General features: G+C 44.8%; 1 protein-coding gene across 2 annotated transcripts in view; it reads right to left on the minus strand.

Annotated features, from left to right (window-relative positions):
• Nucleotides 1–9,772: 9,772 nt before the first annotated feature.
• The window catches only part of LOC139395028 (transforming growth factor beta-2 proprotein-like), a 34,412-nt gene continuing 29,478 nt past the window's right edge, over nt 9,773–14,706 (minus strand). Inside the window, exons 3-7 of one of the 2 annotated variants that reach the window (XM_071142842.1) lie at nt 13,714–13,846; nt 13,489–13,599; nt 12,609–12,777; nt 12,079–12,232; nt 9,773–11,812 (exon numbers count right to left, since the gene is read on the minus strand). In XM_071142842.1, the coding sequence (XP_070998943.1) occupies nt 11,654–11,812; nt 12,079–12,232; nt 12,609–12,777; nt 13,489–13,599; nt 13,714–13,846 (726 nt within the window). In that variant the 3' untranslated portion in view covers nt 9,773–11,653. The remainder of the gene's footprint in view (nt 11,813–12,078; nt 12,233–12,608; nt 12,778–13,488; nt 13,600–13,713; nt 13,847–14,706) is intronic. The other variant, XM_071142843.1, reaches the window with a different exon arrangement.

Raw genomic sequence — 14,706 nt, forward strand, 5'->3', positions numbered from 1 at the left:
GCTTGGGGGGGGATATATATGGCTGTGATTATAATCGAAGAGAATTCTCTTGGTAGATAATGCGGTCTACATTTGATTGTGAGGAATTCTAAATCAGGTGAACAGAAGGATTTGAGTTCCTGTATGTTTCTTTCATCACACCATGTCACGTTAGTCATAAGGCATACGCCCCCGCCCCTCTTTTTACCAGAAAGATGTTTTTTCCTGTCTGCGCGATGCGTGGAGAAACCTGTTGGCTGCACCGCTTCGGATAGCGTCTCTCCAGTAAGCCACGTTTCCGTGAAGCAAAGAACGTTACAGTCTCTGATGTCCCTCTGGAATGCTACCCTTGCTCGGATTTCATCAACCTTGTTGTCAAGAGACTGGACATTGGCAAGAAGAATGCTAGGGAATGGTGCACGATGTGCCCGTCTCCGGAGTCTGACCAGAAGACCGCCTCGTTTCCCTCTTTTTCGGAGTCGTTTTTTTGGGTCGCTGCATGGGATCCACTCCGTTGTCCTGTTTGTAAGGCAGAGCACAGGATCCGCGTCGCGAAAAGCGTATTCTTGTTCGTACTGATGGTGAGTTGACGCTGATCTTATATTCAGTAGTTCTTCTCGACTGTATGTGATGAAACCTAAGATGACCTGGGGTACTAATGTAAGAAATAACACGTAAAAAAACAAAAAACTGCATAGTTTCCTAGGAACGCGAAGCGAGGCGGCCATCTCTGTCGGCACCGGAAGTAAAGACTTTAGCCCTACAGACGGTGGAGGGCCCTGTTTACTCACGTCTTCCGGCACTACGGGGTGCCTGAGGATATTGTTTCTGATCGGGGTCCCCAGTTCACGTCCAGGGTGTGGAAGGCGTTCATGGAACGTTTGGGGGTCTCGGTCAGCCTTACCTCTGGGTTTCACCCCGAGAGTAATGGGCAGGTGGAAAGAGTGAACCAGGATGTGGGTAGGTTTCTGCGGTCGTATTGCCAGGACCGGCCAGGGGAGTGGGCGAAGTACATCCCCTGGGCAGAGATGGCCCAGAACTCACTCCGCCACTCCTCTACGAACCTGTCGCCCTTCCAATGTGTGTTGGGCTACCAGCCGGTCCTGGTACCATGGCATCAGAGCCAGACCGAGGCTCCTGTGGTGGACGATTGGGTGAGACGGTCAAGGGAAACCTGGGAGGCCGCCCACGGGTACCTTAAACGGGCCGAAGGGCGGCAGAAGGCCAGTGCCGACCGCCACCGCAGCGAGGTGTACACACCGGGGGACCGGGTCTGGCTCTCGACCCGAAACCTGCCCCTCCACCTGCCCTGCCAGAAGCTGGGTCTGCGGTTTGTGGGGCCATTCAAAGTCCTGAGGAGAATAAACAAGGTGTGTTATAGGTTACAGCTCCGCCCTTATAACCGTATTAACCCCTCGTTTCATGTGTCTCTCCTCAGGCCGGTGGTGGTTGGTCCGCTTCAAGAAGATGAGGTGCGGGAGGTCCCTCCGCCCCCCCTGGACATTGGGGGGGAGCCGGCGTATGCAGTTCGGTCCATACTCGACTCGAGGCGTCGGGTGGGGGGTCTTCAGTATCTCGTGGACTGGGAGGGGTACGGTCCGGAGGAGAGATGCTGGGTGCTGGTGGAGGACGTACTGGATCCACCTATGCTAAGGGAGTTTCACCGCCTCCATCCGGATCGCCCTGCGCCTCGTCCTCCAGGTCGTCCTCGAGGCCGGCGTCGTCGCGCTGCGGGAGCCACGCGTCAAGGGGGGGGGGGTACTGTCACGACTTCTACCGAAGGTAACTCCTCTCCCTGTTCGGGTGGCGCTCGGCGTCGCCGGTTTACTAGCCGCCACCGATTCCTTTTTCCTTTTCTGGTTGTTTTGTCTGTGTTCCTTTTCACACCTGGTTTCAATTGCGTTTATTTCAGTGTGTATATAGGGCACCTGTTGCCTGCCTTAATTCGTGCAGGATTAAGCTTGTGTGTATTTGCGTCCGTGAAACGCACGAGTTTCTGTATTGTCTTCACTATTTAGGCACTTGTATGTAGTGTCGGAACTGTGGTTGTTCCTCCATGTATTGGCACGAGTTTCTGTTCCTTCGAGAGAGCGTAGTTTTGGATTTTCATCTGTGCCAATTTTGTATTGGTGGACTATGTATATATATATATATATATATTAAACATGCTTGTCAGAAATCCCTGCTCTCCTGCACCTGACTCCTACACCTCTCACAGAGACGCACCTTATCAGGTGTATTCATACACAATCGAAAGTAATAACTTCACAATGCTCAAAAGGATATTCAACGTCTGCTTTTTCTTAACCCATCTACCAATAGGTGCCCTTTGTGAGGCATTGGAAAACCTCCCTGGTCTGTGTGGTTGAATCTATGTTTGAAATTCACTGCTCGATTTAGGGACCTTACAGATAATTGTATGTGTGGGGTGCAGAGTTGAGGTAGTCATTCAAAAATCATGTTAAACACTATTAGTCCATACAACTTATGTGACTAAGCAATTTTGCACTCCTGAACTTATTTAGGCTCTCCATAAAAAAGGGATTTAATACTTATTGACTCGATACATTTCAGATTGTCGGCTCCTCTCCCTGTTCAGGCGGCGTTCGGCGGTCGACGTCACCGGCTTTCTAGCCATCGCTGCTCCATTTTTCATGTATCCATTTGTTTTGTCTTGTTCCCTGCACACCTGGTTTTCACTCCCCAATCAATCCATATGTATTTATTCCTCTGTTCCCCATCATGTCTTTGTGTAAGATTGTTTGTGTTACGTGTTTTTTGTAATTGTGGATATTGTTACGCACATTTGTTTTTGTCTATGTTCCGTGTTTGAGCACATTTTATGTTACTTTGTGCTGTAATTTTGGACTGGAATAAAAAGTGTGCCTGTTCACTACACTCTGCTCTCCTGCACCTGACTTCGCCTCTAATACACACTCCTAACACAGATTTTCATTTTTTATTAATTTGTAAAAATTGTGAAAAACATATTTCCACTTTGACATGATGGAGTATTCTGTTTAGGCCAGTGAAAAAACATCTACATTTATTCCATTTTAAATTCAGGCTGTAACACAACAACAACAAAAAGTCAAGGTGTGAGTATACATTCTGAAGGTGCTGTAGCTACTATCTTACTGCTAAAAAAGTTGGTTTATCATTTCAACTTGTATTTCTTGGCAAGTAAACATATTTCAATAAAACAGTAGCAAATAAATATAAATAGATTGTATTCAGATAATGATAATTTGCTCAGGAGACCGAGGTGAGTTTACACAGCGGTATGCAGGAACAGTTATGGCAAACCCACTGGCTCCAGGTCATCTACAAGTCTCTGCTAGGTAAATCCCCGCCTGGTCTCAGCTCACTGGTCACCATAGCAGCACCCACCCGTAGCACGCGCTCCAGCAGGTTTATCTCACTGGTCACCCCCAAAGCCAATTCTTCCTTTGGCTGCCTTTCCTTCCAGTTCTCTGCTGCCAATGACTGGAACGAACTGCAAAAATCACTGAAGCTGGATACTCGTATCTCCCTCACTAGCTTTAAGCACCAGCTGTCAGAGCAGCTCACAGGTCATTGCACCTGTACATAGCCCATCCAACTACCTCATCCCCATACTGTATTTATTTATTTATCTTTATCCTTATCCTACCTCATTTGCACATACTGTATATATAGACTTTTTCTACTGTTTCTACATATTGACTGTATGTTTGTTCATTCCATGTGTAACTCTGTGTTGTTGTGTGTGTCGAACTGCTTTGCATATGGTGTGTTTCGTGGGTGCAGTGAGGTGTTCACAGTCACTTTGATACAACAGGAGATTTCACATCTTATTTGTATCCAACATACTGTCCATTGTGTGAGGGATGTATGGCCCCAACAGGCAAGGGGATTCGGTGTCCTGTGCCTAGCTTCTCCCCACATAGAACTAACTCCAAAAAGAATCCGTAGGCCATCAAACGGTATTGCCTGTACGAGAATGACAATTAAACGCTACTTGACTTTCCTACTGTTGCAGCACAATGAATGGTATTACACATCTCACAGACGCACGTTAGCAATCTAGCTACAACATACAGGTATAGTTACTCAAAGACTAATATGTGTCATAAAACCAAAGACATTCCATTACTCTTCATCGTCGTCGTCATCATCGTCAAAACATTTCTCCAGTTTTGCTAATAAGATGCACTGAGGGTATCTAGGCTTGCTAATAACGTTAGCTAGCTATCTAGCTATAACATTAGGCTACAGTATATTTTGGGTATAGCAAACAATTCTACCTAGCTCAACTTGGCTAGCTTGCCTTGTAGTGGTACTAGCAAGCCCCGTTACGGCCGACTCAATCACGAAATTACTCTGCACTGGAGAACAATGCCTAGTGTGAAAAGAGAGATTATAGTGCTAGCTAGCTACTGACAGCAAAACAACTTACTCATTTGTCATTTAACCTCCTGGTCAAGCTGGTCTAGGCTGCTGCCGCCAGTTGATCTTGGAGGTTCTGAAGAACGTCTCCAACACACCTCTATCTATATCTTCATCGAAACTTTGATGGTCTGTCACAGACACACGATCCATGGGGTCTGTGACCCTCTCCAGTAAGAACTGTCCGCCCCGTTTGAAAATCCTGCCATTTTATAGCTGTCAGGCTGCACGTTGTGGCAGATAGGAACATCGTTGAGACAAGTCCAATGGCTCTATTGAACAAGGACAACCATATTTACGCACTGCTAGTGTGATTGTGTAATCGGTGACACACAATCGGCCTCCATAATTGCTACAAAAACATGACTCCATTCAATTTGCGATCATACTGCTATGGTGGATAATTATGTATGAAACACCTCTCATCACTAATAATTATGTAGGTAGACTGAAAAAAAACCCATTCCAAATAGTTTTGTTTAGCAGTGAGGTTTCCGTTTAACCCCCAACCCACGAGGGAAAATGTCCCTTGTTTTACTATCCTTGTGAGGACTTTTGGGGATTTCCAGTACCCATACCCGGCCAGGTCGCAATTGTAAATGAGAACTTGTTCTCAACTGGCCTACCTGGTTAAATAAAGGTGAAATAAGATAATAAATAAATAATTAGGGTAGCAATACAAGCACACACATGCGCGCGCACGAACACGTGCAAGCACGCATGCACACACACGCACACACAAACTGTCAACAGACATACATTTTCTGACAAGTAGCCTGAGATTTTCTCTGTGATAATCAGGGCCTGTGCATTGCTTCATGCTGATGTCACCGTTCAGAGTGCCTCTCTCTGATTTCATATTATTGTGTGCCGCCAGCTGCGGCTGAATCACCAAATCGCTTTACTCCCTCAGGAGGAGGAGCCCTTTCACCCCAAAACCCCTCGCTCTGATCTGCTGGATACTCTCAGGCTTTCACTCTGTGTGTGTGCATGAATGCCAAGGAGGGAGAACACTTCTGAGGTATTGCAGACATCTAAAAGTGTGTGGTGTGTGCAGTATGGGTGTTTGCAGTATGGATGTTTACAGTATGGGTGTGTGCAGTATGGGTGTGTGTGTGTAAGAGAGACAAATAATGCATGTGTGTATACACGTGTGTGAGAAAGATTGAATGTGTACGTGTATGTGCATATGCATGCGTGTGTGTTTAGAGCAGAAAAGTGTGCATGTGTGTGTGTACTTTTGTGTATGTGTGTGTCAGCGGGGGGGAAGCTGAGAAGCAGATAAGACATTAAACGGTGTCTCAGAATTGCATGTGAGAGAGAGAGAGAGAGAGAGAGAGAGAGAGACAGAGAGAGAGAGAGAGAGAGAGAGAGAGAGAGAGAGAGAGAGAGAGAGAGAGAGAGAGAGAGAGAGAGAGAGAGAGAGAGAGAGAGAGAGAGAGAGGCCACACCTGGACACAGTAAGACGCAATGTGGAGAATCAAAGAACAAAGAAGAAAATGACAACCCAGTTAGACTCTGCTGTTCACTGATCATCCTGCCGCCACAGCTGGTCAATGTCTAAAGCCCAAGAGCACTATACTCACTGAGCTGTGTGTTAGTGTTTCTCAGTTGAATCCCATAGCCCTGCACCTGTCAACCATGGGTAATCTTGTACTGTTGTTCATCATGTTTATGACTGCCTATAACAGATGTCATAATGTCTTATGTAGCTATTATAAAGACTTTATGAATGCATACATATGGGAAGATGCATTAAAGTGTTCCCAACCCTAACAGGTTAGAAGTTCTTAGCTACTGTAGGTCTGGCAATGATCGAAATGCTATCTACTACTTTAGAAGAAAAATGATTATTTCTAATGGTTTCAACGGTTAGTCACTCGGTTGTCCTCCGTTTGACAATAATTCCTGAGTAATTATGATGCCATCTTGATGCTTAGGAATGATTAGGGTGGGCAGGGAGGGACTGCTGGAATAAACTCAGCACTGTTCAGTGATTTTTGCACTGCTGTGACCTGTGACATCATCAGTTAGTGGAGCATTTATCTTTCCAGGCATAACTCTGTCTCAATCCAAGGAAGTTCTCGTTTAGCTTCAAAACATGTTATTCTCTACAGCCTATGTTCTCCATAAAGACCATAACACTTCTATGGATGGTATCCTATACACGTGCCTAAGAATTGGTTTGTAAATATTTGACTATGAGTGATAAGGATGTTGTGTACTGTAGTTGGTGATATATTTTTGCATATTATATCTAAATAGTTGTAAATGGTTAATTGAATAACCCATGTTGCAACTTATTCGTTTCAAGTTTTAATGTTACTTGCACAAGTGCAGTGAAATGTCTTTCTTGCAAACCAAAACCCAACTATGCAATAATCAATAACAATGTATTACTAGAAAAAAAACACGAGAAATAAGAATAAGAAATATGAAATACACAATAAAGTAAGTAAGCATACTAAACTCAGCAAAAAAAGAAACATCCTCTGCGTTTATTTTCAGCAAATGTAGCATGTGTAAATATTTGTATGAACATAACAAGATTCAACAACTGAGACAAAAACTGAACAAGTTCCACAGACATGTGACTAACAGAAATTTAATAATGTGTCCCTGAACAAAAGGGGGTCAAAATCAAAAGTAACAGTCATTATCTGGTGTGGCCACCAGCTGCATTAAGTACTGCAGTGCATCTCCTCTTCATGGACTGCACCAGATTTGCCAGTTCTTGCTGTGAGATATTACCCCACTCTTCCACCAAGCACCCGCATGTTCCCAGACATTTCTGGGGGAATGGCCCTAGCCCTCACCCTCCGATCCAACAGGTCCCAGACGTGCTCAACGCGATTGAGATCCGGGCTCTTCGTTGGCCATGGCAGAACACTGACATTCCTGTCTTGCAGGAAATCACTCACAGAATGAGCAGAATGGCTGGTGGCATTGTCATACTGGAGGGTCATGTCAGGATGAGCCTGCAGGAAGTGTACCACATGAGGAAGGAGGATGTCTTCAATGTAAGCACAGCGTTGAGATTACCTGCAATGACAACAAGCTCAGTCCGATAATGCTGTGACACACCGCCCCAGACCATGACGCACCCCCCACCTCCAAATCGATCCCGCTCCAGAGTACAGGCCTCGGTGTAACGCTCATTCCTTCGACGATAAACGCGAATCCAACCATACTCTGGTGAGACAAAACTGCGACTCGTCAGTGAAGAGCACTTTTTGTCAGTTCAATGGCACGTTATGTTAGCGAATCCAAGTTTATCATTTTAAAAGGCTAATTGATCATTAGAAAACCCTTTTGCAATTTTGTTAGCACAGCTGAAAACTGTTGTTCTGATTAAAGAAGCAATAAAACTGGCCTTCTTTAGACTAGTTGAGTATCTGGAGCATTAGCATTTGTGGGTTCGATTACAGGCTCAAAATGTCCAGAGACAAAGAACTTTGCGAGAAATTGCCAAGAAACGGAAGAGGTGACTCCGGGATACTGGCCTTCTAGGCGGAGTTGCAAAGAAAAAGCCAAATCTCAGACTGGCCAATGAAAATAAAACATTAAGGTGTGGCAAAAGAACACAGACACTGGACAGAGGAAATCTGCCTAGAAGTTCAGCATCCCGGAGTCGCCTCTTCACTGTTGACGTTGAGACTGGTGTTTTGTGGGTACTATTTTATGAATGCCAGTTGAGGACTTGTGAGGTGACTGTTTCTCAAACTAGACACTCTAATGTACTTGTCCTCTTGCTCAGTTGTGCACCGGGGCCTCCCACTCCTCTTTCTATTCGGGTTAGAGACAGTTTGCGCTGTTCTGTGAAGGGAGTAATACACAGCGTTGTACGAGATCTTCAGTTTCTTGGCAATTTTAAAGCAATATCAGTGGGTTTTGTGACAAAGGAACCATCTGATTCAATGAATGATGGAGCGGAGTTTGCCTTTTTGCCCAAAATTTCATTTAAGGTGCTCCAAAGCTTTTTACTATCATTCTTTATGTAATTTATCTTTGTTTCATAGTGTATTCCTCTTATCTAGGTGGGTGAGGGCACCGTGGAGAGCAATTGAAATTGCGTCATCTATTGATCTGTTGGGGTGTATGCAAATTGGAGTGGGTCTAGGGTGGCTGGGATGGTGGAGTTAATGCGTGCCATAACTAGCCTCTCAAAGCACCTCATGATTACAGAAGTGAGTGCTACAGGGCGGTAGTCATTGTGGCATGAAGCCTTAGAGTTCTTAAGAACAGGGATGACTGTGATCATCTTAAAACGTGTGGGGATTACAGACAAGGAGAGGTTTAAAATTACTGTGAATATATATGCCTCCCAGCTGTTCTGCGCATATGCCTCCCAGCTGGAACGCGCCCTGGAATACTGCCAGGGTCCGCGCCCTTGCGGGTGTTGACCTGATTAAAGACCTTTCTCACGTCGTCCTTGGAGAGCGAGATCACCCAGTCCTCTGGGTCGGTGACGGCCCTCACACCCGGCTCGATGTTGTGGTTTTCAAAGCGTGAATAAAATGCATTGAGAACGATGTGTTGAACATTGCAGTCGTATCCAACTTGATCATTTGAGAATAGAACTATCCCCCCCATTGGTTCAGGCTCAGATGATGCCAGAGTCTCGTTGGGTCCAGCAGAGATGTTGAGACATGTTTTATGAGGGGCCAGATGTCTTTAGAGTGGAGCCAGGCACTAGGTTGGCCTAGAGGGTGTGTGCGTGTGTGTCTTCCTGAGTTACCACACAGAAAGTCCAGCTCTGCCTAGGACCACACTGTCTTTATTTATCTCAGTGGTTACTTAGATATCTGCCATGTCATATTTCTACCTGGGCAGCCTGCCTGTCTCCCTTTCACTCTCAAGGTGAGAAGCGTCATACCAGAACGGACTGACTCAAACCTCCCACGTCCTATTAATACTGTTCATACTCCTTCCATCTCTCTTTCCTTTCCTGCACCCTATCTGTGCACACACTCCCTCTTTTCTCCTCATCTGCAGACTCCCTTTCGTTCCCTTCTGAGTCCATCTCTGGTAGTTACCCTTCTGGAGAGTTATTCAATTCTGACAGACACTGTAAATGTACATTCGTGGAGTACTAACAACGTGCCATTCTAGCTTACCTCCGTAGCTTTTCACAGTAAGAAATAGAAAGAGATGCATTCAGTGCTTGTGTTGGAGATGTAAATGACAGCCCACTCATGCAGCATAAGAAAATCATACGGTTATTGTTTTGCTCAATGGGAGTGGCAAATTAATCTGTTTTTGAAACTTCTCTCTCAACATCTCTCTCAAGGTTTGATAACATTTATGTAATATCCTGCTTTGATTAACACAGATTAACAGCAAAAAGGAAAGGCGAATTGCATTATTCCCTTGTAATTTAAATAATTTATTTACCACTAGAGTACAACAACAATAATGTGTTACAATACATCATAGTGGGTCAACAACAACAAAAACATAATCATCATAAACAACAACAACGAAAAATAATAGCTCTATCATGACAATATTGGTGCCTCGCTCCTCTTCCTGGTTTTCCAGGAAGTCCTCTGGCGCGGGTGCACAAAGGGGGGTGGGGTTAGGGGTGGGGTAGTGTCACCTACACTTCCTGCTCTAAGTCACATCATCAACACTCATTTAATAATGGGGAAGTAACGACTATTAAAAAATACAAAAATAAAAAACAGAATCAAAATAGCGTCAGTGCAATTCTTTGTATCCAACAATTTTTATTCCTACAAAGGACAAAAACCTATGACTGAATAATGGCTTTACACTTTGAGGGAGGCGGGCGAGACAAAGCTTTTCGGATGCAAATGAGCAGATACAATGCTGGTGTCCATAACTACTACTGCACACCTGTAAATATGACCTTTTGACCTCTGACCTAAAGTAATCTCAGACCTAATGGAATGGTCTCAAAGGTACATGGATAATCTCTGAACCAGGTCACATCTACTGTCCATTCTCACCTATTGTATCCCTTCTCTCTAAAAGTCACGACAACACTAGTATATCTCCCTAACTAACATACTTCCACATTCCCATACCACTGCATCATATAGACAACGACAATCCGGTTCTACTCAGAACAATCCAACATATCCAGGGAAATCTTAAACGTGTGTTTATGATGACATACCTTGTGTAGTTGATGGAATCACTGTTGGGCTTCCTAAAGCATTCAAGATTCAATGCACAAGGTAAACAGAGTTCAACATTACTTTGGGACATTTTTCTTGTTTAGTTGTTTTGTTATCAAAATGTCAGGACTGTTCATTCCAGCAGAGTTTGAATATGTTGCCTGCTGCAGTGTTTGGGATGGGTGTGTGTGTGTTTTTTTTATGAGTATGCCTGTGTGAGGTTGAGTCTCTGTTGAAAAGGTAGGCATGCTAGGTGTGCTTATTTTCTTTTGTTCTCTGTCTCTCTCTTACAGTCTCCTAGCCTCTTTCTGCCTAAAGTGGCTGTTACAGCACATATAAACAGCATATGGGATGCGATTATAACATTACTATGTTATAACATATTAGTAAACTGACATTGGGAAGTGGATTCATCCCCCACTTCTCGAGAGAGTTGAAAACGTGTTGGGGGCTAACCATAAAACACTGGATATTAAATAGGCAATACAATTATCAAAAATCTAAACAAAATATAAAATTACAATAGTTTCAAAAGGATGCAAAACGAGACAAACAAAATCAAGGAGATGGCTTGCTTTGAATGTTGAAACCGGGGGGTTGTCTTTGTTTCTCAGACGTATTATTTCACATATAGACACGTATACTTTTTTCCAGTGTTTGCCGTACTCTTGTGTCTTTGTGTGACAAGTGTGTGAGGTGAGGCATGTTAACAGGGCCTTTCTAAACACAAAAACACAGGCACACCTGTACAAAAGCCACAGCTGTGTGTGTGTGTGTGTGTGTGTGCGTGTGTGTGTGTGTGTGTGTGTGTGCGCATGGATGTTTCGGGAGACATGTTTTCTGTACCTAGATCTGCTCAGCACCTTTTCCACTTGTGCTTGTAGGAGATCAAATATGTCTGTACAATAGTGCAGGAGACTAATAGTGTGACTGACTGTGTGAATGTACAGTATGTGTTTGTTGAGGAATGTGTGTATGTGTATATGTACAGTATGTGTATTTATATGTGTGGGTGGGTGGGTGCATACACGCGTGTGTGCATGTGTGTGTGACTGAATGTGTGTGTATCCAAGTGTGTGTGTGTGACTGAATATGCACAGTTCCTAGCTGCACTTGCAGGACTTGACGATCATGTTGGAGAGCTGCTCTATCTTGGGGGTCTTGCCGATGTAGTAGAGGATGGTGAGAGGTTCCAGATCCTGAGACACACAGCAGGGCGATGCTGACGCCTCCGGGTTGATGGTGTTGTACAGGCCTAGCACCTGAAGCGAAGAATCACACACAGAGGTATGAGTATGAGGCTTGATGTTGACAAAGGCAATGGTCTTTGACCAGTGCTGCTTTGAAACTATGAAAAAACTAAAAAGAGGAATGAGACGATCTACAGAAGAACTCCACTGCACAATGCTGCCACAATGACCACTACTCCACACTGCTACTCTCACCACTTCTCTACTACCACTCTGACCTCTGCTGGCTCTAAACCAATCCCTTTGGATTATTTAACCTTTGACCCTTGACTTCTCACCTTGGAATGCTGGGTGTCAGCGCTCCATAGATAGGGACAGGCCCCGGCGCAGAAATTAGCATTGTAGCCCTTGGGCTCATGGATCCACCTCCAGCCCAGATCTTTCTTGAAGTCGATGTAGAGCGACCGCAAGCAGCAGTTATCCTGGACATTTCTGTGCGTAGGAAGACAGAGAGAGTTAGGAGTGAGGGATGGATACGGTTCTGTGGGAGCCACACGTGTGTGTGTGTGTGTGTGTGTGTGTGTGTGTGTGTGTGTGTGTGTGTGTGTAAGAGAGAGTGAATACATGCATAGCTGTGAGCAGAGAGAGTTCTGCAATAAGAACAACTGCCAAGTGTGTGTGTGTGTGTCACTGAGAGGGTGAGCTGCTGACAGAGATGGTAACAATTTACTCGGTGTGTACAGTATCTATTAGCTGTGAGTGTGCATGCGCACATGCTTGTGTGTGTGTGTTGAGTTCCCGCCAGCAGAGTGGTGTCGAGGTCAGGTGAGGATCAGTGGGGTCAGTAGGGGTCATTATGGGTCAGTACCTGGAGCAGAAGGCAGCATCCAGGGCTCGTTTGGAGCGGTGGCTCTTGTGCTGGGACTCTAGGCGGTAGGAGGGCAGCAGCATCATGAGCAGGTGTGGAGCCTGGGCGCTGTGGCGCCGCTTCCGATACACCTTCAGGTCTCCGCTGTGGTGGAAGCTGTCATCTATACCTGTCAATCACACACATACATATCATCAAAATCCATCATGTTCATACAATGTCAAATCAAGTTAGGGGAAATCAAGTGTGACATTTTAAAGTGGAAATTACACTTTTTAAAAGCTTTTTAAAACCTTTGGAATATACTACAATTTGCATTTCCTGCTGTGCAGGAAAATTCTCTGCGACAACAGAGTGATCAAATTAAGATAGAACATCTGTGTAGGACCCATAGGGCTCTGGTCAAAAGTAGTACACTATATAGTGACTAGTGTGCCATTTGGGACACACACCAAATCATCTGTACCAGTGAATCACACAAACTGCATATCTGCTACTTACTGCACTTCTTATTTACACTTGCCAAACACATTGCTGCATAAGTATTCATGTCAGTTAGCTACATATGAAGGAAAGTAAAATACAATGTACTTATCTCTCAATGTACAGATATTCTATCTTTAGTGCAGTGCAGAAAATGTTCCTGCACTGCAGGAAACGCAAACGGTAGTGTTCAAGGCTTCTAAAGTTTTTAATTTCCACTTAAAAATTTCAGACTTGATTTTCACGAATGAAAAATGTATCATCCCCTTCAAAAATGTCCATAATAATTCACATTTCCTTTAACTGCAGGATTCTTCCCCTGCCGTGAGAAACTAGTCGAATTAAGACAGCATCTGTATGCCTGTAGAGTAACACACATATACTGTCCAATACATACCTGCAAAGCGGGTTTCCAGCTCCTCACTCTTATTGGGGATGATGTAGTTGTTTGAGGGCACAAACGTACAGCATGGACAGTGCAAGCTGATCTTGAATCCACTGTTTCTGTCTGGGGGGAAAAATAAACAGGATTGTTCATATACAACAGGCCAATGAGATTTCAGCATCATGTATGATCAGTGATTCAACTGTAGTATAGGAGGTCAAAACCTCTGCGTCCTACCTCTATGAAGCAACCATTCACTGACTGCCTCTGTCACGTCAAAAGACAGCCACTCCCCCTCCGTGCGCGTGCGCACCACCTTGCTGTCAATGTAGCGCTGCGTCGGGGACGCCAGGTCCTTGTGACTCAAAATCTGTGGAAACAACATGTGTCCTATGTATGAGAACAACCTGGAGGGAAATTCTGGCAAGAGTCCCAGAAGTCGCTCCTGGTTCAGTTACTCGGGTCTAGTAGTGGTCCCCCCAGTCTCCAAGACTGCTCTCTCCCTGATCGATTGAGCAGGTCTAGGAGGAGCTGAGCTGGGCCGGAAACAGATGCCGGACAGAGCGTTGTTATTCTGCTGTCCTTCATAACCATGTATTTATGTTGGCCATGCTCTCCTTAATGTGAGAAACCCTGCTTCTCTACTCCAACACTGTCTGCTACACCACTGTGATCTACTGCTGCTACAGGGAAGCCTAACGAGAGAGGGAGGGAGAAGAGATAGGGGAAAGGCAAGAGAGAGGCAGAGAGAGATAGAGTGAGAGAAAAAAGAAAGAGAGGTTGAGACTAGTCAAAATCTCTGAAAAGTAAGCTTACAGAGACTGGGGCCAATTGCTTACAAACCCTTGAGATGAGAGACCGACAAGGGGGCCCATCTACCTGGATGGTCACTTACTTCAACATATATAGGCCCTAGCTATCTTTCCTCTAGGCCCTGGCTAGTCTTCACTAGGCCCTGGCGAGTGAACCATCTCAGGGCCCGATCACTCCTCAACAGTCATGGAAAAGAGAGAACCTTCCTAGTAGTTAATGTATAATAACACTGTATCTCTGAGACACACATCATCGTGTATCGGCTCAATTCCACTCTGTATCTGAATGTGTGTGGAACTACACACGTCCGTGTAATGTTTTGGGTGTCCAGTTCATGTACAGCACGACTTGAATGTATTACTGAAGGTTATCAGTTCATCTCCTTGGAGAAACTCTCCTTGGTTGCACCGGCTCTAT

This window comes from Oncorhynchus clarkii, chromosome 3, assembly GCF_045791955.1.
Source record: "Oncorhynchus clarkii lewisi isolate Uvic-CL-2024 chromosome 3, UVic_Ocla_1.0, whole genome shotgun sequence".
NCBI lineage: Eukaryota > Metazoa > Chordata > Actinopteri > Salmoniformes > Salmonidae > Oncorhynchus > Oncorhynchus clarkii.